General features: G+C 37.0%; 1 protein-coding gene across 5 annotated transcripts in view; it reads left to right on the top strand.

The window, feature by feature from the left end:
- SLC30A4 (solute carrier family 30 member 4) overlaps window positions 1-24,285 on the top strand; it is a 30,950-nt gene extending 6,665 nt beyond the window's left edge. For 2 of the 5 annotated variants that reach the window (XM_045067964.1, XM_004751313.2), the window contains 6 exons: window positions 1,689-1,835; window positions 14,326-14,479; window positions 16,584-16,782; window positions 17,739-17,844; window positions 18,629-18,763; window positions 19,714-24,285. In XM_045067964.1, the coding sequence (XP_044923899.1) occupies window positions 1,689-1,835; window positions 14,326-14,479; window positions 16,584-16,782; window positions 17,739-17,844; window positions 18,629-18,763; window positions 19,714-19,868 (896 nt within the window). In that variant the 3' untranslated portion in view covers window positions 19,869-24,285. Of the gene's footprint in view, window positions 1-1,688; window positions 1,836-3,050; window positions 3,554-11,441; window positions 11,482-14,325; window positions 14,480-16,583; window positions 16,783-17,738; window positions 17,845-18,628; window positions 18,764-19,713 lie in introns of those variants that run through there. The other 3 variants (XM_045067965.1, XM_045067966.1, XM_045067967.1) reach the window with 3 other exon arrangements.
- Window positions 24,286-25,396: the final 1,111 nt, after the last annotated feature.

Here is a 25,396-nt window from a genome sequence, read left to right as displayed (position 1 = left end):
CACCAACTTACATTTTTCTCAGTGATTTCCAGCTCTTTAAAGTCAAGGGAATACATTAAAAAAAAAAAGTGGTATTTGTATAGAGCACACTGGAGTAAATGGATGTGATTATAAGATCACTAACTCGGTCTCCTGCTGCTCTTGCCTCTGCATATCATGCCATTAAAGAGGGGAACAACAACTCAGCACACTTATGTGTCATAATACCCTAGTCAGGAAGTTAATTGTAACAGTGATGCTCAAAATTACCAAGACCAGAAGCATCCACATCACCTTGGGAACATGTTAAAAATGGAAATTCTCCTTTAAAAAAAAAAAAAAAGGAAATTCTCAGGCCTCATCCAGCCCTCTGGAATTAGAAATTCTGGGAGTGGGGGACCTAGGGTGGCTCAGTGGGTTAAGCCTCTGCCTTCAGTTCAGGTCATGATCTCAGGGTCCTTGGATCAAGCGCCGCATCAAGCTCTCTGCATAGCAGGGAGCCTGCTTCCCCCTTCTCTCTGCCTGCCTCTCTGCCTATTTGTGATCGCTCTCTCTGTCAAATAAATAAAATCTTAAAAAAAAAAAAAATTCTTGGAGTGGGGCAAGCAATTTGGTGTGTTTAACCAGGCGATTCTGATACACATAAAGTTTTGTTATAAAAAGCTTATTCAGTGAATGGTGCTAGGACGTTGGTTAACCAATAGTAAAATGACATATATATACACACACACACACATATATACACACACATACACAAAAAGAATTTTATATATTATATATACATATAATGCCTGGAAAATCAACATTAAAAATTTTATTCTAAATACCACCTTTAATCTCTCTGAGACACTGCTGTCTGTATCCAAGGGAATCCGTTAATCTTTATCCTTCATTTTGAACTCATGTACTTTTTTAAAATAATTTTTTAATTTTTTATTAACATATAATGTATTAGCCCCAGGGGTACAGGTCTGTGAATCACCAGGTTTACACACTTCATAGCACTCGCCACAGTACATACCCTCCCCAATGTCCATAACCCAACCACCCTGCCATGTACATTTAAAAAATTTCTTAAGTTTAATTTTGTGGTCAAACCTTCACAAACAAGTATCTACCTTCAGCTTTCTTGTAATATTTAGATATTATGGCCATTAATTTCACTAATAGTAGGATTAGTAGGTTGAGTAAAAGCTGCAGTGCTAAAACAAAATTTCTGTGTTAGAGCCCAGTTTAATGGTTCTTAACTTTTTTTCAAGATTTTATTTATTTATTTGAGAGAGAGAGACCATGAGCTCAAGCAGGGGACGCAGCAGAGGGAGAGGGAGAAGCAGATTACTCGCTGAGCAGGGAACCTGACATGGGGCTCGATCCCAGGACCCTGAGATCATGTCCTGAGCTGAAGGCAGACAGTTAATCAGCTGAGCCACCCAGGTGCCCCGGTTATTAATTTTTTTAAGGTCATCGACTCTTCAGAGAATCTGTTTATAGAAATGGACATCTTCACCACAAAAATACACATATTTAATGTTCGGTATAAAATTTCAGGATATCTTGATTTAATTGTAATAGGATAAAGATTTGGTTAAAAGCTGATGTTTTGTAGGATGTTACATATTTTTGGTTTGCTTATGTTTATTATTTTAAACATTATTCTAATTATTCATTATTTTAACTTATTCCTTCTTCCCTCTCACCTTTACCCCAAGGTGGATACATTGCAAACAGCCTAGCAATCATGACAGATGCGCTTCATATGTTAACTGACCTAAGTGCTATCATACTGACCTTGCTTGCTTTGTGGCTCTCTTCAAAATCACCAACCAAAAGATTCACTTTTGGATTCCACCGCTTAGGTAGGTAATTGGGAGTTTCTTTCGGTTTATAAGATTTCATAGTAAAACCACAATGAACTATAACTAGCCTCTGAGTAACTGAAGTCTTTCTGGTGATAACCTATTTGAATAAAGCAGATGAAAATAGATAAACATGATTTATTCAGATACATATACTCCAGGGTACATTCAGTCTAGTCAGCTAAACAGTTTACACATACCCAATAATACAGTAATCACTAACTGTTGTTCCCTATTTCCTGAAGATGTTAACAGAAAAAAGTTTACCTTATAGTTTATTCAAATAGGCAAAACCACATGGGTTTATGCTAATGTGTATTAGCTTCTTTCGCTATACTTTGGGTATTTCAACCAAAGCTACATAGCCCAGATCTTAAGCAGTACTATATGTTTCACATATACTGTGTGGCTAAGCTTCATTGCTGCCATTTTATCATCATAATTCTGTAAATGCTGATAAGGATTCTTTGCTTGACCAAAGTTTATTCAGGAAACTAAACCTCCCGAGCCCATCTGTGCACTTCTTTAAATAATCCTGTTTTAGCAAGAACCCTGCTAAGTCAGTTGAACAGAACCCACACTCTCAGTATCTGGTAGGTCATCTCAGAGGTGATATCTCATTGCACTGGCCTGTCTCTAGTGAAAATTCTCTTAGGTCAGTTTAGCCAGAATCCCCCTCAACCCTTATGTTTCCTCTTAGTAATTTTCCATCCACTGACTTGCCGATAGAGTATTCAGAGCTGAACCCAATCTCACCCCACCCACTGCAGAGTTCTATTGCACTGGTCCTGTACCTTTCTTCATAGCTTCCCCTCTTGAATAAAGTCTTCTTTACCATGTGTTGACAAGTGTCATTAATTTTTTTTTCTTTAATAATGTACATGTTTTTATTTTCCTATTTTGAATAAATATTAATATTTGAGAGGTTAAAATCATACATTGTTATCCATACAACTCTTTCTCTGTTACTGTGTTTTTAGATTTTTTTTTTACTTATTTTAAAAATATGTATGAAACAATTTACTTGAACTAGTATGTGAAATGCCATATGTTCGGATGTCATTTGATTAGAATCCAGAAGTTGACATTTAGGTAGCTTTAATAAAACCTGTCTTAAAGATCCAGAATTAACAACTTGCAGTTTAATTTTGTAGAGACACTGACCTTCTTGGCTAATACATGAGTAAGTTCCTCCCCTTCTTGGTTACTTTTTAGGCTCATCATAACTCAGCATCTAGGTCTTCTAAAATTTAGTCACTGGGCCTTCTATGTAAAACTCCATTGTGCCTGAAAGGCTCTATCTCAACTAGCTATCCAGATCATCAGATTGGGACATTCTCTGGCACCCCACCTTCAGCACTCTGAGCTGCTTGCTGTACCAGAGAGTTAATGCCCTGACGTGTGTCTGTGATTTTTTTTTCCCACTTCACAGTGCAGCCACTGCTTACCAATGTACTGTACAGTCATTTCTTAACTGATTGCATTGGGCTTTTTGAATAAATTCAAGATTACTTTCAAACTTTAATTTCTTGTGATTTAAACACCTTCAATTTAAGATCTAACATTCAAACATAGCATCAAGGAATGGGGGTTTTACCTTCCACCACTGTTTTGAAAGAGTGTTTCATTTTGTCCTGCAGCTCTTAACCTTTTAGGTTATAGACCCCTTGGACCATTAATGAAAGTAGTAGAATCCCCCCCCCCCCCAAAGAAACATTCAATAACAGAACATAGAAAGTCCTACATATAATAAGAACACATAATCATGAAAATCCTATTAAATATCAAAGAAATACTTTATCTAGTCACTTCATTTCTTCATACACAACAAGCACTGTGAAAAGAGAGAAAATAGGACTGACTGTTCCTGTTTATCTCTGCAAGTTTCTGTAGAAAGTCAAATATACCTTTTTCCTTAGAAGTACAAAGTTTACAATTATGGATTAGATACCAGCATTTGACTCATCTCTTCTGAGAGTTCATTCAAATAAAAACAGCAGAGAGAAGCAAGTCACCAGTAAACACCTTTCGGAGTTAGAAGATAGATGGGAGGGGGCCAAAGGAAGAAACAAGCCAGGAAGTTGCAGCCCAGTGCACACTGAGCCAGGAGCTGGCAGCCCCACACTTCTCCATAGAAGACTCAGGGATAGAGCTGAGCAATAGTGAGGACTGGGGCTGAAAACAAGAACAGTTAACTGAATGACTATAAGTGGGAAACTGCTCACACTTGTCCATTCTGTTCCTACCTTCCTATCCCCACTCAGGTAGCCTGCATTTTCCCCCCATGCAAAGTACCATATAGTTCTTGAAAGATCTTGAACAAAATGTCTGGGGAGAGCTGAGGCTTGTAGTGTGGAAGTTGATGTTCCAAAATAAGTCTTTTTCATATTAGAATTCAGGGTTTTGCACATGTAATGTGTGGTTCCCCTCCTCCAAAGTAATACATTTGTTTTAGTCTGCCCTGCCTTGCACCCCTTATTAGTAACCATTTTAATTAGTTTATGGCTTATCCTTCCTCATTTTCTTTTTGCAAAGAACCGTTTCCTTGTCCTTCTGCCCTAAATGTAAATGGACAACCAACGACCTTTTAGCAATAAGAAAAACAGAAAAATTAGTCCTAGAGGAAAGAAAGGTGACTTTAGAAGCAGAAGCAAATGTTTTAAATCATCTTATTAATATACTCAGAATAATAAGACAGTAAAATATTTTGAAAAAGAAGCATATAAGAAAAAGGTCTTTGAAATGTTACTGCTAAATTTTTTCTAAAAATTCAGTACACAGACTAGAAAATATAATCGAAGTCTTAGGATATATAGAACAAAAAGATAAAAACAGGGGGAAAGTTTAAAGCTTTTATAAAAGAACAATTTAGAAGGTCCAAAGATTGTGCTTATTAAGAACCTCAGGAAAATGTTAAAAAAAAATAAAAGGGAGTGACTTCATATAGGCTTCCCTTTGGTGTGATGAGCATGTTCTGGAATTAGAGGTGATTGTGTCGTAACCTTGTGCACTGAAACCCACTCATCGGTGGTGCACTTTAAAATTATTAAACTGGAGAATTTTATGTGGGTGAATTTTATCTAAATTTTTAAAAATTATCTTAAAAAGGAAGAGAGTTACTGAGCTACAGGTGGGTGAGTATTTCCCAAAGCTAGGGAGGGACTCAAACCTTTACACTAGAAGGGCCTTATGGGATCTTCATTTTCTTTGTATTGCAAAATTTTATGAGGATTTTGCAGATACAGAACTTATTTCACTTATTCTGCTCTTTGGGGAGGATTAGAGAGACAGCAAGGATATGTAGAATTGAATAAAGCTGTAAACCACAGCAGGGGCTGTCTTGTGTTCCACAGAATATACTGCTCCATGAGTATTCTTTTCAAGCTCTGTGAACCTCTAATACCAAGACTTGGGGATTCAGGTCCTAAAAAACGGGGCAGAAAAAGTCCCCCTAAGAAACTTCTGGTGTTACTGTTGTTGAATTTTGTTTTGACATTGTGGATTATGGGGGGGAGGTTAGGACAGGAGTTAATTTTTTTCTTTGTTGATCTGTTTTGTAAATATGTAAAACTTATGTTGCAAGAATCAAAAATGAGTTATTAAAAGAAAGGATTTACTCAAGAAGCTTTATTTTCATTCTGTCCCCTCCAACCCATCCTCTAACCCCATTCCTTATTAGTAATGATTTTTAACTTGTTTCTGGCCTACCCTTCCAGCATTTCCTCTTGAAAGTATAAGTGAATACATACATATATACCATACTGCCTACCTTATCCCATCCCCTGCCACCCTGTCTTATGCAAAAAGGCAGCATACTGTGTACCCAGTTCTTGACCTGGAAGTGTGTGTCTGTGGATGATAGATACTAGTTGTACCAATCCTTAAATTTATTTCCTTTCTGTTTGCTTCTAACAGTTTATACAATGCCTAATAGGATTTATCACATTTTATAGCTATTTTCATGAAACCATATCTTGTTCTAGACCATGAATGAAGTAGGGATGGAAACAGATAATATTAAATAAACTTTTTATGTCTGGCAGTAATAAGTGTGCAATATGAGATTATTAGCTGAATTATTGCTTATGCAGGCTAAGTAAATAAATAATATTATTCTGAGTAAATAAGGACATGAAAACTATGAGGCAGATCATTTAATATAGCTCAGGAACGTCCAATCACTTGTGTTTAGGGTAAATTAAACCAGTTTCCAAACTAGGAGTAGGGATATTTTTGAAATTTGAGGACTAAAATATCTGGGACTTGAGAACATTTATCTGTAGTTCTGAAACTGTGATCATATTCACAAACTACACTATAAAAAGTTATTTGATTCATAACATAATGGGGTGGAACAGCCAGTCTTCTCGGTCCCTTCAACTAAGTAAGAAATTAGTTGGGAGTGTTTCCCCCAGATGTCAGTCAGAAACAGTCCTATTTGTTTTGGTACTTTCCACTTTTAAAGTTTTGGGAACAAGTTGTCTTTGGTTCAGATCTGAGATCTGCAGTTTTACTAACTATATGACCTTTTAGAGATGACTTAATCTAAGTACAAGGTTTTGGGGGTTTTTTGGTAAAATATGAATGATAATACTTGAATACGTAATGTGGTAAGGTCTAAGTACCTGAGGTGGTAGACCTGGCCCAGAATGAATTCCCAATAAAAGTTCCAATCTTGTTTCCTTCCCTCTTTTGCCTGCCAGTATATCACTCTGCCCACACTTTTTGCATCTCTCAGATGCTACACACTCCAAAATTATATGTCTTCCCTCCCCGCTAATTCCCTCCCCTCAGAATTCTTCTCTGAGCATAACTGTCTCAGCTAAGTAGTGGGAGAAAAGTAAGGTGATTCACCCTGATGATTAAGCAGCAGTTTTAGAGCTGTGCTTTTAAACTCAGGTCTTTGGTAATATGTTTTTAAGATTTATTTATTTATTCCAGAGAGATAAAGGGGGGAGGTACAGAAGGAGAGGGAATCTCAAGCAGACTCCCCACTGCATGTGGAGCTCCACATGGGGCTCAATCTCCACCCGAGCCAAAATCCAGAGCTAGACGCTTAAGCTACTGAGCCACCCAGGTGCTCCTTTTGTTAACTTTTTTGGAACTGTGACTAAATTTATTTTCACACAAATCATTTAGTGAAGGTGAGAAAGGTGGTTTTAGATTTGAAGGGAGTACCAAATAGCTGCCTCAGGAGTCTGTTCCATTCTGGTAGTACATTCCTTTCCTTCACGTGAGCTCACAGATTGTGTAAAGTCATTCAGGTTTTCCTTTTCTTTATCAAGTGGCAGCTCTTTTGTGGGAAAAGAGAGAGCAGGCTAGAAACCATATATGAGCTATTTTTAAGTGCCTTGATTTATTTGACTGTGGGTATGTCCTCTTACCCTGGAAGTTAATAAAACCTAGAACTTAATGAAACACACTGTAGCAGAAATCCTACAGATCCTTAGGAGGAACAGACTATTTCCCAGACAAAGGGGAATTGCTATTCGAAAGAAAACAGTACAATCCCCTTGCTTTCTACTTTTATTCTCTGTAGATTATGAGCTTAATTGACTTTTATTTATAAGGCTTTTCTTCCATTTCTTGGGCTGAAGAAGCTTCAAGGATTAGATAAAGATAGAGATCATGTAAAAGGACTTAGTAAGAGTTGTTTGTATTTGAAATAAAAAAGCAGGATTTACATTTTGGTAATGCAAATCATCAGCCTAGGTTAGCGAAGTAACAGTGCGGAGTGTAATAAGCAGAGTGTAGTTCCACTCAGCAAAGACCTTAGCAGACATGGCTAGATGATGGTTCTTCTCCTGTAGGTATACAGTTATAAAGCTAATTCTGTGTCATTTGCTATTTCATTCCCTGTTGCTAAAGGAACAGAAAGTATTCAGCTAAAAAATTTCTCTTCCCCATACATGCAGCCATGGTTAGTCATTCATTTTAATAACGTCCTCCCACTCCTGACAAGGGTTATGCCAGTTAATGATTCACATCTTAGTGAGAATTCATATCACCTAAACATCTGGAAAAGAATAGATACCTCCTAGAAACTGGAGTTTTTGCTGAGACAGAAGGAAGACATGAGTGAGGTGGTCCATGTTGGATAGTCAAGAGTCCATTTGAGAGTGCTGGCCATCTTGGGTATGGGGTAGAGGGAGTGGTGAGAAGGCATTAGAGGGGCGCCTGGGTGGCTCAGGCATTAGGCATCTGCCTTTGGCTCAGGCTCATGATCCCAGGGTCCTGGGACCAAGCCCTGCATCAGGCTTCCTGCTCAGTGGGGAATCTGCTTTCCCTCTCCCACTCCCCCTGCTTGTATTCCCTCTCTTGCTAAGTCTCTCTCTGTCAAATAAATAGAACCTTTAAAAAAAAAATTGAAAAGATTATTTAGAATAGGAACTGAAAGGCTCCAAACATGGCAACCTACTCTTGCCACCGGAATACCAGGCTAAACTGCAAAGTCTGCTTTGCAGTCTGCCACCTGGTATTCCGGTGGCAACAGTAGGCCACTAAAAAGTGATGTCTTTAGCCTAAGTGCATGCAGTAGGATTGTCTGTGGCTGAGTTGAAGTACAAATATGAATTCAGAAATCCTAGGCAAATCTAGCACAGCCCACTGATTTTCCTTCTTTTTCCTTCCTATCTTTTACTGGAAGGGTTTCAGTTGTGGAAAAAAAGGAAGTACAGGAGAGACTGTGTCTCCGCTCTCCTTCCCTATTCATTTTTTTAAACCACTGAAACCTGTTTTTAGATGTTTGCTCTAGTTTTTGAGACAGCAGAAAGACAAGCATTATGGAATTTAAAGGAAATATACTCATTATTGGCATCCTAGCATTAGCGAAGTTAACACTTATGATAGGCCAGTACATTTAGGCAGCACTCCTGAAAAACAGTATGTTTGGGCTGAGTGTGGTTTATGTAATTGAAGCAAAGGGATACTCATTCACTGAATAGGTGCTCAATAGTTACCTGTTGATTAAAGGAGTAATACTGTAGGCTGGGGAGATAGGCAGTAAATATGTACACAAATGCAGTAAATTCCTAGAGTACTTCCTAGAGTAAATTCTAGGAAGCAAAGAATAAGGTACTATAATGGAGAGTAACAGGAGGACAGAGAAGGACTCAGTGTTTATTATATGAACCTTGAAAACCTCTAGTTTTGGAAATTTATAGATGTGTTAAAATATGCAATAAACATTTTTCATATTTTCTAGTACTATCAAAACTTGACATTCATCTCTGTTTTCTCCCATTTGATTTTTTTCTTACCATTTATGAGTCATTTAAACCAAAACTGCCTATTCTCTGGATGTGAAATTCAGGGTATATTTTGGTCTTAATAGATCATTGACCATAAACATGTGTTTATATTTCAGCTGAATTAAAAGACCTAAGTGATGTTATAATAAAAAACACATATTCACTCATCTTACTCCCTCCTCCAGTGCTCCAGTTCAGTCAGATGAAGTGATTTAATTATTTGTGTGTAATGTAGCAAAATATGTTGGAACTACTATAATAATAGATTTTCTAGAATTTTCATAAAAATCTCTTTCAAGAGTTTTTCATTTATGATAAATTTCCATTTAGTCAAGTTTATCTAAAGCTACTGGGGTCCTAACTTTCATGGAAATCTAGGGTTTCAGTTGTGAAAATTCTGGGTCTTCTTTCAAAGATGAAAAATCCATGCTGTTGTGTTCTCCTTTGTGTTGAAAAACTTTTTTGTATGTTATGTGACCAGAGACTAAGCAAAAGCAAGAATGAGAAGACTGGAGCAAGTCAGAATTTGGTTGTTGATGGAAAGTTTCCCTTTCTTTTAAATGTTGGGAGGCAAAAACCTTGCTTGTGTTTATCTACATTCTGTCATGTTAAAAAATACTTTGAAAGGGGTGCTTGGGTGCTCAGTTGGTTAAGCATGCAACTCTTGATCTTCAGCTCAGGTCATGATCTCAGGGTTGTGAGATTAAGCCCCTTATCAAGCTCTGCGCTGAATTTTTATAAGTAAAGCGTATTGCTTTATAATTTTATATTAATAATTTGATTAAGTCATCTTTTTTTTTTCAAGATTTTATTTATTTCTTTGACAGAGAGAGATCACAAATAGGCAGAGAGGAAGGCAGAGAGAGAGAGAGCAAGGGAAGCAGGCTCCCCGCTGAGCAGAGAACCTGATGCGGGACTCTATCCCAGGACCCTGAGATCATGACCTGAGCTGAAGATTCTTCTTAAGATTCTCTTGTTCTATGGGGCACCTGGGTGGCTCAGTGGGTTAAAGCCTCTGCCTTTGGCTTGGGTCATGATCCCAGCAGAGAGCCTGCTTCCTCGTCTCTCTCTGCCTGCCTCTCTGCCTATTTGTGATCTCTGTTTGTCAAATAAATAAATAAAATCTTTAAAAAAAAAAAAATTCTCTTGCTCTGTCCCTCTCCACACCACACCCCCTTCCTTCTTCTCTTAAAACAAAACCTATGAAAAGAATTATAAATGCTAATTTGTCCTATTCATGATATTTTACCAGTTTAATTTATTCACAGTGAAAGAGCTTTTATCAAAATAAATGATCATATTACTACTACTAGGATTTTTAGCTATGTAGTATTATCTGTGCCTTTTACTTCTCAGTTATAAATCTCAGGCCTAAAAATATACATAAATTTTTTCTGTTTTTGCATTTATCAGTATTCTGTCTAAGACATTTTGACAGGTGATTAGAATAAAAAATAATAGCCGAATGTCTTTGCTTTTCACCAAGGGGTTGAGACACAAGTCACATTTCTTACTAATTGCTGGAAAAGGGATATCATTGATATCAGCATCCTAATATGTCACTTTGGCAGTTTCTAGGAATCAGCTGAATTCCATTACTATTAACTGTGGGTAGACATTGGGATCCCTTTTATGCTACTCACATGGCTAAAAACTGGTGTGGAAAACTGCAGGCTGCAGGTGTCTAGTGGGCCTTCTAAGTGTGGGAGTCCTCCCTGCCGAGGATCTCTGTTCATGCTTTAGTCTGACTTTCATTTTACTTTATTTTGAGATAAGATAGTTTTATTTCATTGGTTTTGCTTTATATGAAAGATCACTAAAAGGTGATTTTAAGTGTTTAGGAAAATTATCACTAGGATATGGAGTTGCCAGATTTGGGTGTGTGGCCTGGGAGGGCACACACACATTCTTGCAGGACTCCCAATATGTCTGAGATATTGCATGGGACATACTTATACTAAAAAATTATTCACCTGAAATGCAAATTTAACTAGATATCCAGTATTTTATCTGGCATACCTACTAGTGTAAGTTATCATTTATCATCCAAACCAGTACACTTTTGAGAGTGAAGTAGGGCTTTTTAAATAATTATGCCAGGACAATGGTATAATTAATAAATTGGGACTATTCCAGGAAAACTATAAAGTATTATTAACTTAATTATAGGGAGTTTTGAAAGAATTTTTAATTATTGGTTTTAGATTTTCATAAATAATCACAACTTAAAGACAAAGTTAATGGCATAAACTTATATAGCCATGAATTTTTATAAGCGTATTGCTTTATAATTTTATATTAATAATTTGATTAAGTCATCTTTTTTTTTTCAAGATTTTATTTATTTCTTTGACAGAGAGAGATCACAAATAGGCGGAGAGGAAGGCAGAGAGAGAGAGAGCGAGGGAAGCAGGCTCCCCGCTGAGCAGAGAACCTGATGCGGGACTCTATCCCAGGACCCTGAGATCATGACCTGAGCTGAAGGCAGAGGCTTAACCTATGAGCCACCCGGGCGCCCTGATTAAGTCATCTTAAAAACTATCTGACTTCATTGGTAGCTTCAACCTTGACACATGATTAAAGTTCTCTTTTCTGGGAGGGTAGAGGGGAAGAGTTTGAGAAGAAGAATTGGTTTTGTTGTTGTTGTTGTTGTTGTTGTTTTTAAGTAAATTCTACTCCCAACTTAAGGCTTCAACTAACAACCCCCAGATCAAGGGTTACATGCTAGCCAGCCAGGTGCCCCAGAATGGTATTTATTAAATACCATTTTTAAAGGAAATTTCTCTTACCTTGTGAGTAAAATGAAGCTACCACTAGTATATGAACTTCACAGTTTAAAAATATTTTATTTTTTTTAATATATGTGTTCTTTACCATCAGCAGTTATAACTTAAGAGGAGAAATTCCATGCATTTTCTGTCTTGTATTTGGCTTAATTCTTCTCTTCTAACCAATTTACTTACTATTTTTTGGGATTTAGTAAATAACCTATTACTTACATTTAGCCTACCCTTCTTAATTGTATAGCCTTTATCATCTCCCCTTGTTCAACCTACCTAACCTCATTCAGCAAATCCATCCATCAGTATTTGCTACATGACAACCACTCTGTTGAGTGTCACAGTAAGTGTGATGTGGAATGGAACTGGTCCTGTCCTCAAGCTGCTGAGAGTCTGCACTTGATGTGGTAGTTTCTCCACAGCTTTGTGTATTTCAGAGTGTCCTTCCTGGGTTTTAGCCGTATGCGTCTTTTGAAGTGGGACAATTAGTATGTCAGAAATAAGTGTACCATGGTTTTGAATAGGAGCTTTATGTTGTATTATGCCAGTGTTTGTTCTGCTAATGCACAGAATTTTATTGGAGTTTTAGCTACATTAGTGAGATGTGTTCAGGAAACAGCTAATAACTGCTACATAATTTTTCTGTGCTGTAATTTATGCATCAAAATGAAAATGTATCAAAGCTCAATATATTTGAACTGCCTGGAACCTTTGAGCAATGACTTGACTCAGATAACAGTTTCCCAGATTGTTTTACCTTTAACGAGATTACTCTCTGGTTTCTCTAAAGGAAAAATTTTCTTTAAAAGTATTTTCTTGCTTTTATTATTTTGAGTGTCAATAGTTGTTTTATATTTTATATATATACTATATACTTTTTATATATAATATATTTTTTATATTATAATGTTAATTATTTTAAAATGTAAATATTTTCCATTGTCCTATTGTGTATCTTGAAAAGATATAAGATTATCTCTACTATATACTTACGTGGTAAAAGTTTATATGACATAAAAGCATATATAGTGCAGTCATCCCTGTCTCCCAGTCAGCCATTTTCTTCATAACCAGTTTTTTATCAGCATTTTGTATATCCTTTCAGAGATTGCATGTACAGATATCATGTATATATAAGATATAGCTCTCTCTCTATATATATATACATACTCCTTTTTCTTTTCACATATAGTAACATGCCATACACACTTTGCTTTTTTCACATAACACTGTATCTTGGACAGTACCCCTTATCAGAACATAAAAAGCTATATATCCCCTTTTTAACAGCTGCATAGTATTGCGTGTTATAGGGCCCTCTCACTTTCTTATTGTTTGCTATTTTATACAGTGCTTCATGAATAGCTTCATAATATACCTCATTTTGTACATATGCAGTTCAGTTAGCATGAATGTGTGTATCATTCCAAGAAGAAGCATTGCTAGGTCAAAGTGCATTCATGAATACTTGTATGCCTTGTTTTTCTTTAGTCTAAAGGTAATATGTGTTTGCGGTAAAACTTAAAAAATTTCAAACATTACTGAAAAGAATAAAATGAAAACTAAGTTTCCAAAGCTCTAGTCCCACTTCCTAGATGTAACACTCTCTTGTCTTGTGATTATCAATTTGCATGATTTTTTTTCAACATAAATGGCTTTATGATATTTCACTATATGGATATATCATATTTTATCCATTAAGTTCTTCGTTGGTGGACATTTAAGATGTCTCTAGATATTTTTTGATAATAGTGAATTAATAGTGAAAAACTTTATAGGTATATCTTTGCATATATATCATGAGTTCTATTGAATAGATTCCTAGAATCAAGGAACACATGCATTTAAATTTTTGATTCATTTTACTAACTGCTCTCCAAAAAGATAGTTCCATGTGACATTTCCACCATTATATCCTTGCAAACTATAGCTGTTAACAAACTTTTTAATATTTACCAATTTAGTAAGAGACAAAGAATAACCATATTCTTATCTGAATTTCTTGTAGTGTGATTGATTTTGATAAATTGGTTTTTCTGTTAATTTTCTGTATATTAGTATTTATGTCCTTTATCCATTTTTGTTATGGGTTCTTCACTTTATTATTAATTTGTAAATGTACTCTTTTACTGGGAAATTAGTCTGTGAGCATGCATGTTACCAATAATTTTTTTTCAGTTTTTCATTTTTTTGCCATGTATATGGTCTGTTAAATATACACAGTTTGACCCTAAAGAGATGAGGAGGAAGGTGTGGAGTGGGGAGAATGAATTAGTGGAGAATCCAGAGCAAACTACTCAACACTTTTTAAATTAAAAAAATAACATGAAAGAAATTAAATACAGTGTTTTTAATCTCTTTGGAGGAAGGATATAAATAAAAGATTGTACAATATTTAGTTTGTATGAAGTGTAATAACCGTGCTACAGATATATTTGTTGTTTATATTTTTCCCTCCAGAGGTTTTATCAGCTATGATTAGTGTGCTGTTGGTATATGTACTTATGGGATTCCTCCTATATGAAGCTGTCCAAAGAACTATCCATATGAAATATGAAATAAATGGAGATATAATGCTCATCACTGCAGCAGTTGGAGTTGCTGTTAATGTAATGTAAGCTTTATTTTAAATAAAAGTATAAAAGCTTTATTTTTTAGAATAGTTTTAGGTTCACAACAAAACTGAGCAGAAGGTACAGAGATTTCCTGTATACCTGCTGCCTTCACACACGCATAGCCTTCACCTTTATGAATGTCCTCCCTCAGAGTGGTACGTTTGTTACAGTGGATGAACCAGCAAACCAGCATTAACACATTACCCCACAATATCCCTAGTTTACATTCGGGTCCATTCTCTTGATATTGTATATTCTGTGGGTTTGGACAATTTTATGATGATATGTATGAACCATTCTGGTATCGTATACTGTATATTGTTTTCAATTAATATTTTATTAATTTTTAATAAATTAATATTTTAAAGTTCTGTGAACTTAGAGACTATTGTACATGCATTCACTAATGTGCAGTGGTATCTTTATGTATCTTAAAATTATATGTTATGTTAATTTTTCTTATAAATATTAGTAAAACATTGATGGAATTCTAAATTCCTCATTAGTTTGCTCAGTTATACTGAAGTTTGACAAATAATTTGGAATTTAAGTGGGACGAAGTTTTTTTTTTTATTATAATTAACAAGACTTTTTTAAACTACAAACTTTTTCCCTAAAAGCTATGAAATTTTTAGGTTATATACTTATTTGGACCAGTAGTCAGAAAACTTTTCTGTAAAAGGCCGGATAATAACTATTTTAGGCTTTGAGAGCCATGTAGTTTCTGTCACAACTGCTCAGCTCTGCTGTTAGAGAACAAAAGTAGGCACATTTAATACGTAAACAAATGAGCACTGCTGTGTCCCAATAAAACTTTATTTACAAAAACAGGCAGCGGGCCACATAGGGTTTACAGACTGTGGTTTGCTAATCCCTGCCCTACTGGCTTCCATTCCTATTAAAATAAATCAGTCCTGGGACGCCTGGGTGGCTCAGTTGGTTAAGCAGCTGCCTTCGGTTCAGGTCATGATCCCAACGTCCTGGGATCGAGTCCCACATCGGGCTCCTTGCTCAGCAGGGAGCCTGCTTCTCCCTCTGCCTCTGCCTGCCATTCTGTCTCCTGTGCTCACTCTCTCTCTCTGACAAATAAATAAAATCTTTAAAAAAATAATAATAATAAAATAAAATGATTCAGTCCTTACCACAGCCTTTTAAACAAAATCCTGTGTACCTTTCTCATACCTTAGCATTCTTGCTCAGTTTATTTATTTTTAAAATTTATTTATTTATTTGTCAGAGAGAGCAAGAGAGTGCACACAAGCAGGGAGAACAGCAGGTAGAGGTGAGAGCAGGCTCCCTGCTGAGCAAGGAGCCCCATGTGGGACTCAGTCCCAGGATCCTGGGATCATGACCTGAGCCAAAGGCATATGCTTAACAGACTGAGCCACCCAGGCGTCCCTTCTTAATCACTTTAATGTACCACAATGGCTGTCCTGCTTTTTTGAAACACGTAGAGCACATTTTCATCTAAGAGCCTTTGCCCCCGTATTCCTTCTGCCTAGAGCACCACCACATGCTGCTTCCTGACTTGATCCAAGTCTCCTCTCAGAAGGAATCTCAGGCCTCTGACAGACTACACTCCCCCAGCACTCCATCCCCTCGCAGCGCTTTACTTCCCTTCAAAACATTTGCATTGCCTGGCAGTCTATTATGTATTTATCTGTTTACTTCTCTGCCTTCTCTGCTGGAACATAAGCTCCATGGGGATAGGAATATGTCTGTCTTATTCACGGGTTTTTTGTTTTTTTAAGATTTTGATTATTTATTTGACAGAGACAAGTAGGCAGAAAGGCAGGCAGAGGCGGGGCGGGGGCGGAGGAAGCAGGCTCCCTGCTGAGCAGAGAGCCCAATGTTGGGCTTAATCCCAGGACCCTGAGATCATGACCTGAGTCGAAGGCTGAGACTTAACCCACCAAGCCACCCAGGCGCCCCTTATTCACTGTTTTGATGCCAATACCTAAAACAATACCTAATACATAATAGGTGCTCATATATATATTAAATGAATGAGTTCCATGTTGCCTCATTAGTGTCTGATTTGTAACAAATCCTTTTATCAACAATACTAGGAAGAATAATAATGTTTTCTTTTATTTTTGACAGAATGGGTTTTCTGTTGAACCAGTCTGGTCACCACTCCCATTCCCACTCCCTGCCTTCAAATTCTCCTACCACAGGTTCTGTGTGTAGACACAACCATGGGCAGGACAGCCTGGCAGTGAGAGCTGCGTTTGTACATGCCTTGGGGGATTTGGTACAGAGTGTTGGTGTACTAATAGCTGCATACATCATAAGATTCAAGGTAATATGATTGCTACTTTTTCTATTTTAAATTATATTTAATTTCAATATTAAGAATATTAACATAATTGTCTTTTATCAATATACTGGATACCAAAGCCAGTCTTACTCATTTTGCATTTGGGTAGGCTTAATTGAGCCATCAGTATAGCTCTTTTGCTAGCACTAAACACAATAGTATCATTTCACATAGTAGCTTGTCTGTAGCTGGCTTCCGGACTGCCTTCACTGGATAACTCAGTTTTAAGCCATGTCACTGAACTGCTAGGTACTGGAATGTACACTGGACTAGAAATCCAGAGACTGGAATGTACACTGGACTAGAAATCCAGAGACTGGGGTTCTAGTCTTGGCTCTGCTGTTAATGCTTTGACCTGAGCTAGTCCCTCCTCCTTTGTAGGAGAAGCTTAGACCAGATATGTGGCTGCTAAAAGTCCTTCCAGCTCTGATATTCTATGGTTCTGGGTGGAAGATTTAGAGAAGGCACAGAAGAAAACAATAGAACAAATGATTAAACTTCTGGAAATATGTCTTAGAAGGAAAGGCAAAAAAAAAAAAAATTTTTTTTTTTAAACAGTCTAGGAAAGAGTGAAGATGTTTCTCAATTGCAGTATTCAAAAATAAAGGTATTCTTGGGCGCCTGGGTGGCTCAGTGGGTTAAGCCGCTGCCTTCGGCTCGGGTCATGATCTCAGGGTCCTGGGATCGAGTCCCGCATCGGGATCTCTGCTCAGCCGAGAGCCTGCTTCCCTCTCTTTCTGCCTGCCTCTCCATCTACTTGTGATCTCTCTCTGTCAAATAAATAAATAAAATCTTAAAAAATAAATAAATAAAGGTATTCTTTAGTCCTGGTACAGAAGACTAAAGAACAGGGGACAGAGTATTGCTTGTTTCTGCTTTACAGTCTATTTTACATTGGTCTATATTTAATCACACAATTTTGGTCTGTTACTTTTCAGCCAGAATACAAGATTGCTGATCCCATCTGTACATATGTGTTTTCATTACTTGTGGCTTTTACAACATTTCGTATCATATGGGACACAATAGTTATAATACTAGAAGGTAAGATCTCACTTTCATATCCCCAGTGTGGGTTTCTTACTGCCCTTAATCAAATTGGGGGTGGGGGGCACTCTAGAGTAAGAGTCATGTCTTTTCTTTTCTCTTTACTGATGCTTATTGGGCTACGGTTAAACCACTTCATGTGTATATAACATATAAGAATTGATGTACTCTTCCCTCTGTTACCCATTTGATCCTTACAATAGCTAAGGTAGGTAGGTAGGGTGGACATTATCCCCACTTACCGACGAGGAAATTGAGCTTCAGAGGGGTTATATAACTTGCTTACTTAAGGTAATGCTGCTAATAAACTGTGGAGTGAGGACAGAAATACAACTCTTGATTCTTGGTATAATTATGTTTAGTGATTTATTCATTCTTTAATTCCCATTTAACTTGCTACTTTGTTATATTTTCAACCTCCCTCCTTAAAATCCTATGACTGAGTGTGTAAGTTCTCAACACCAGGTTCATCATCATTGGATATTCTCTTTTTTCCCTTTTTTTGTGTATCCTAGCTTATTTGTTAAAGGAAGTATTCAGATTTGATATTTCTTTTTAGAGAGAATGAACATTCTAAAAGTTATTAACCTCTTATACATATCTTGCTTTATGTGTGCATGGTTTGTCTTAAGGTATTAAGATATTTTAAAGTGTCCATTTAAAGTGAATTTGATAAAGCCATTTGGTTTCTTTGGGGGAAAACAAAAAGTTCTGTCAGTAATGTATAACTTTCTTCCCCAAAATAAACTTTACTTTTAAATGATATATTCTAAACTAACAGGTGTACCAAGCCATTTGAATATAGACTATATCAAAGAAGCCTTGATGAAAATAGAAGATGTATATTCCGTGGAAGATTTAAATATCTGGTCTCTCACTTCAGGAAAACCGACTGCCATAGTACACATACAGCTAAGTATGTTGCTGACAGTAAATGCTGGGGTTGATGGACTTTAGTATTAAACATCTGTGCTTATAATTAAGTAGGAGGACTTTTCTGCTGTAAATAATTGCTTTAAGGGGAGGGACCAGGCTTTTCAAAAGGTGAGTGACAGATCAGTAACAACAGCAGAGCAATAATTTTTGATCTCTAAGATGAGACTTTTTTTTTTTTTAAGATTTTATTTATTTGAGAGAGAGAGAGAATGCACAGAGGGGCAGAGGAAGAGGGAGACTGCTGAGCAGGGAGCCTGGGAACATGACCTGAGCCAAAGGCAGACACTTAACCAACTGAGCCACCCAGTCACCCCTAAAATGAGACGTTACAAATTGATTTTTGCCTTCAGATTAAGGCATGAAGAATATTTACCATCCTTTTTCTACAATAAGAAAACCTGTTTTTATTTCTTAAAGTCACTTTGCAGATTGATGCTTTTTATTTATTAAAGTAATAGGCAGGGGCGCCTGGGTGGCTCAGTGGGTTAAAGCCTCTGCCTTCGGCTCAGGTCATGATCCCAGGGTCCTGGGATTGAGCCCCACATGGGCTCTCTGCTCAGCAGGGAGCCTGCTTCCTCCTCTCTCTCTGCCTGCCTCTCTGCCTACTTGTGATCTCTGTCTGTCAAGTAAATAAATTTTAAAAAAACTTAAAAAAAAAAAAGATAAAGTAATGTACATATGGGTTTTTTTTTAGGCAAAAGACTTAATTGATGTCTAGTATTCTTTCTCTACCTGTGAGTGGACTGGAGGGATTGAAATATGAGAAAGCATCCTGGCTTTGGAGACTGGTGTACTTCTCTAACAGAGTAGCTTCAAGAGGGGAGAAATCAAACTAATAAAAATAGGTGCAGTGTATGCTGAGTTTGTTATTCCCCTATGTCATTGTAGCTTTGTACACTGAGTAGTAATGATATTTTCTTGACATTGCAGTTCCTGGAAGTTCATCTAAATGGGAGGAAGTACAGTCCAAAGCAAAGCATGTATTATTGAACACATTTGGCATGTATAAATGTACTATTCAGCTTCAGAGTTACAGGCAAGAAGTGGACAGAACTTGTGCCCATTGTCAGAGTTCCAGTCCTTAACTTTATACATTTTTGGGACTACTGCCTTATTTATCCTGCAGTCACAGACCTGAGAGCAATAAATGCACACGCCTGAATGAGACAATGGAATCCCTGCCAGCTGTGTCCATATCAAGCACAGGTCTCTCAGAACAATCACTCCAGCCGGACAGTGCTAGTTTCTGTTTAATGGTAAAATGAGACTTCACCCTGACTTTCAGAGGAAGATGTTTCCAACACTATTTACAGAATAAGATGTGACTCTACAGATACCTCAAAGAAGACAATCCAAGACCACACTTCATTAATTATGACAGAGTACATGTCTTAAAGGAAGCATCAAGAATTCAGTATTTACATTTAAAAATCCTTTTTAAAGACCATTTTTTATCAAGCCAGTGCTGGAAAACTGAATTTTTTTTTATTATGTAATCTTGACATCCAGCTTCTGGAATTTGACACCCAGCTCTCTTTTTACAGAAATTATTTCTCAGCAGATTTCAGAAAGTACTAGACGTTATCCAGAGAGTGGAATAAGCATGTATTCCCATGTTTCAGAAATGTTTTACTTCACAAATAACTTAATGTTATTATTATAGTTATACTTTATAAACAGTTTTTGCCAGATGTTATGGGGTTTTGCATCTCAAAGTTAACATTTTGGGTTATTTGCAATGTTGATCAGAACTAAATCTTTACATATTGTGATCACTGTCATGACGATTATTTAGGAAATATTTTCAGTACTATTCTGAATGGCAGAAGTTCATCTTAAACTCCAGTTATGATATGATCATGTAAAACAAAATACAGGAGTAAGGATGGAGTGTGGAATGTCAGATTTAAGTCTTCCTGAAATCACTTTTATTGTTCATGGAATTATCTTTACTTAAGACTAGGAGGAGACTGCAAAATGTGAACAGTGATCCTCTGTCCTTTCAAGAACTGAAAGTTTGCTTGGTACCTTGCTTCTGGCCTCCTTATCAGTTAGTCAGTTTGTGCCCTTTCAGGGTAAAACTCTGGAGGACTAAGGGTCAGTTTGTAATGCCCATCTTTCACATGTGTATTAAGCACATTCCTTCAGAGAGATTTTTGTTTGATTATATGAGTCAGGGATTCTCCAGGGACTCCAGAAACCCTAAGATATAATTTTGAGGTTTTCCAATAATACCATAGCAGAAATGCCCAAAGAGATAGGGAGAAGACATTATTCTGAGAAAAAAAAAAAAAAAAAGAAGAAGAAAGAAGAAAAAAGTCAAGGGTTTTTGACCTAGTGTTTGTGTTTTCTTAAAGCACAGGAATAGGGGTGGACATTCAGTCTGTGGTATGGGGAGGTTAAACATGAAACTGTCCAAAGGAATGCAATCTAATTGGTAACAGTTGTGTTAAAGAGGCAGCTGTGAATATTCGTTCCATTTTGCAACTGTTGGTTTTGAAATTATCTTTATGCACTTTAAGAGTCCATTTTCACAGGGACAGTTTCTTAACCAAGAATGGCTATGGCTCTTGGAGTTCTCAGAGACCCAAGAGTAGCGTACAGTGTAGAACAGACAGGTTGTGAATTGAAAGCCGACGTAAACATGCTGATGACTTAACAATATCAAAGAAGGATAGGAAACAGATTTCATCTTTCTACCAAGTACCTCACTATAAGTAAACCGAAGATAAAACCTGAATTTACCTAAGAGAGGATTATGAGTTGGTATCCCCCCAAAAAGGGTTGAGGAGGGATAATTGTATCTAATAAAACCCAGTAAGTGTTTATGGAATTGAATTTAAAATCAACTTTAGGGGATTCTTACTGTGAATCCATTTAAAAATAATGATTTGAATTTATCAGAATTTGGGTGGTATATAAACTGTTAATACAAATTCTCATAATAGGGAAGGCAAATAAGAATAAATGAGAAGCACTTCAGTGGACGTCTGGGCATTTATGGACTTTAGGGTACCTAGCACAAGAAGGGAAAAGAATAATCATTATATACTAATGGATTTTCATATATTTGTAGTTGTTTCTTATGTCTACTGAGCTTGTTTCTTGTAAACTTCCCTTTGTCTTGAGTAGGTATATCTTTTCATATCGACCTGTCCTTGAAAATTTACTTGATAAAAGAGTCTGAAATCCACTTGAGGACTGAAAAGGAGCTTTGTGTAAAAGGCAAGAAACACGGAAAACTTACGTAAATCTTAATGACTGTGTTCTATTTAAAGTGAGGTACACATGAAGTTTCCTGTCTTTGTCTTTTGTAGCAAGAATTACAGATTTTGTACTTTACTGGGTCTGTGGAACTGAGAATTGATAGATTTCACTTTTTATTACTTGACAAAACCCACAAAGGAGGATATGAATTTAGCAGGTACGACCAGGGGACCATGGTCTACCTCTGATAAGAAGCCTTGTGTCTGTCCCTCACCTGTTGAGCTGCAACCCTGAGTTACACCCCCAGCAAGCCCTCACAGGAAGAGCTCTCCACCATCCTGTGACAAGCGGTGGGGATTTGTGGATAAACACCTAGTGTGGTTGATTTTGCACTGGGCAGTTCTTCAGTATGATCTATTTTAATTAACATTTCCAAATAATCAGAGTTAACTTGTGTACTTAAAACCTGTGTTTCACAACTCTGGCCAGAGGTAGCATTTTGATTTTAGGGAAAGACCTATTTTTCATTAACGACCATGCTGCCTTAGAAATCTCATGTGAGGAAGAGGGTTGAATAAAGTATCTTTCAGAGGGCTTTGAAATGCCGAATCACAAGCAAATGGAATTCGCACATACACTTTCCATTAGCTGTGCCTCGTGTAATGTGAGCCCAGATTTTCGCAGCTCTCAGCTCCCATCAGTATTGTTTGCCAAATCACAGGAGCTCCTGTTTTACTGTTTTCCTTACAAATTTTGGTACTTTATTTCCATTTTCTAAAATGAATTTTCCTGCTCTTAAAGGTCTCAGTATTCTGGCTCTGTCTCTTGAACCCAGGTCCTCACTGACAGTGTTTGTCTTTTCAGTAGAATTTTCCCAGACTAGACACACAGGATTAGACACACGAGCTTCCCTTTCATTTTAATGTGAGGAAAACCATCTTTCAGAAACAAAGTATCACTTATAAATGTATTTCTAGGTGAGGAAGAATGCTTTTTTTTAACAGCTGCTTGTCCTGATCCAGATTTCTCTGCACACTGAACTTTAAAGAATAAGTATGATAGAAATAAGCTATACTATAACCATGAGTGAAGATCATTTCTAGTAAGAAGAGTCTGGGTCTTGTTTCTCAAACAACCATTCTCATTACTTTTGAAGATACAGTCATTTGCTTCTGAAACAAGCACAATTAGCTAAATTTATTTTCTTTTTCCTTTTTTTTTAATTTTTAATAGCCCAGTGCAGGGCTTAACTCATGACCTTGAGATCAAGAGTCAGTTGCTTAACTGACTGAGCCCCTGGGTGCCCTAAATTAATTTTCTTTTTATGAATTTATATAAATTGGCTCACCATAATGAATAGTGTGTTCCTACAGAATTTGAGCCCCTTTGGCATAAGGTTGTAGGCAATTCTGCTGTTGACTCTACCTACAATAAATTTAAAGTTATAGAATATGTTAATTGATACAAGACTAGTTCATTTGGCTCAGTTTGTCTTTGAATCAAGCTCAGTTCATGAGCCAGTTGAGTATTAAGTCACAAATGAATAGTGACATCTTGCTGTGTGCTGTGTTGAGGGGAGGTGAGTCTCAATTCCAAATGATTTAAGTTTTATTTCTAACTACAGATCTGTCCTGTGAATCTTGCCAGACAGGGCATGATATTTATTTTACAGCTCACCAATCGGGGTATTTTTCCGATGTTGGCAGGAACGTGCAAATTAGAAGAAATTGTCGTGGGGGAATCCCTCAGTATTGAATTGTATATGCGCATTCAGGCCATCCTGTAATTGATTTCTCGCTTACAAAGGGTTTATGCTGTTCTTCTAATCATATTGTAAGGACCAACAAACATTTTCTGATTTTTGTAAGACTGGAAAGCATTTATGGAGACTTTCCCAATTAAATCTATGACAGTGTCAATTTATAATAATGTAATTAAGTATATTCTGATGTAACTGCAACACAAAATTGAAATGGCCAGTAGTATGTCAGCTTTGCACCTGGAAGATACTGTATATTTGGAAAGCTTTTGCTTCTCTAAAAAAATATATATGTTATTAAGTAAGCCATATCACAGTTTAAGAAATTGTATATACTTTTCCATTTGCCCTTTCAGAAACCAGGTATTTTGCATATGATTGATTTTGGGAAGATTTTGAAGCTGGGGTTTGCCCACGTAATTTAAGATCAAAGTATAGTATATGTATTGTATTTGCAATTTTCAAATTGTAATTTCCTATACATTTATTATTGTTTTGCCGTGTGGTTTATTAAAAAATGAAAATATACAATCCCCCTTAAATCTCTGGGTTTTTTTTTCATTGATTAAATAGTAGTAGGCCTTAAAACAATAATAATCTTTAAAAGCATTAGACAGTGGATTATAACCTAACTAGTCTTACCAACTCCAATGGTCATGCCCTCTTAGACGTTTAAGAAATAAACCTGAAAAAACCTTCCCGATAAGGAGAAAAAGATATTAAAAGAATCTGTAACTTTTTCTGTCTGTCATTTATGATATCCCTGCAGCCCCAGCAACAGTGGCAGAAAGGGAAGAGCAAGGCTCCTGCTCCAGTAAGGTTGGTGCGGGCCTTTGTGAAGTCTGGGCGCGCTACCTGCTGACCCTCCGGGAGTGTAGACAAGGGCTCGGTCTGAGCACTGTGCCTCATGGGCCAAGTCTGGCCTGCAGCCTGATTTGTGCAGCCCAAGGAGCTCAAAATGGTGTTTATAGTTTTTAATGGCTAAAAAAAAGTCAGAAGAAGAATATGATGTGAAAATTAAGTTGAACTTTATATTTCAGTGTAGGGGGTTCAAACACAGCTCTGCTCCTTTGATCAAGTGTCGTCTGTGGCTGCTTTCATTCTTCAATGGCAGAGTTGAGGAGTTGGGACACGTATAACATATTTGCTATCTGACCATTTATAGGAAGTCTGTCCGCCCCTGGTGTACACGCTGTTGTTCTCTTTGAAGGCTATCACTTTTGGGTGTAGCAAACTTCCAATCTGGCATGGATATTTCTGAGACTGGCTAATATGAAGGTCACCTGAGCCACTAAAGGTTCTTCCCCTCCCCTTTTTTCTTTTCTATATCCTCCTTGAAGTTTGGGGCAGAAAGAGGAAAAGAGTAGCAAGATTTCAAACATTTTATGCCATATGCCCTAAATGTTTACTAGCAAAGCAGTTTTCTACCCCAAACACCAGGATCGTTTAAGAATACTTTTCAAGGGGGCGCCTGGGTGGCTCAGTGGGTTAAGCCGCTGCCTTCGGCTCAGGTCATGATCTCAGGGTCCTGGGATCGAGTCCCGTATCGGGCTCTCTGCTCAGCGGGGAGCCTGCTTCCTCCTCTATTTCTCTGCCTACTTGTGATCTCTCTCTGTCAAATAAATAAAATCTTTTTAAAAAAATAAT

This window comes from Mustela putorius, unplaced genomic scaffold, assembly GCF_011764305.1.
Source record: "Mustela putorius furo isolate JIRA1106 unplaced genomic scaffold, ASM1176430v1.1 tig00003898_pilon_pilon_pilon, whole genome shotgun sequence".
Lineage (NCBI taxonomy): Eukaryota > Metazoa > Chordata > Mammalia > Carnivora > Mustelidae > Mustela > Mustela putorius.
The sequence above is the reverse complement of the archived record's forward strand: the minus strand, read 5'-3'. Positions and strand labels throughout refer to the sequence as shown.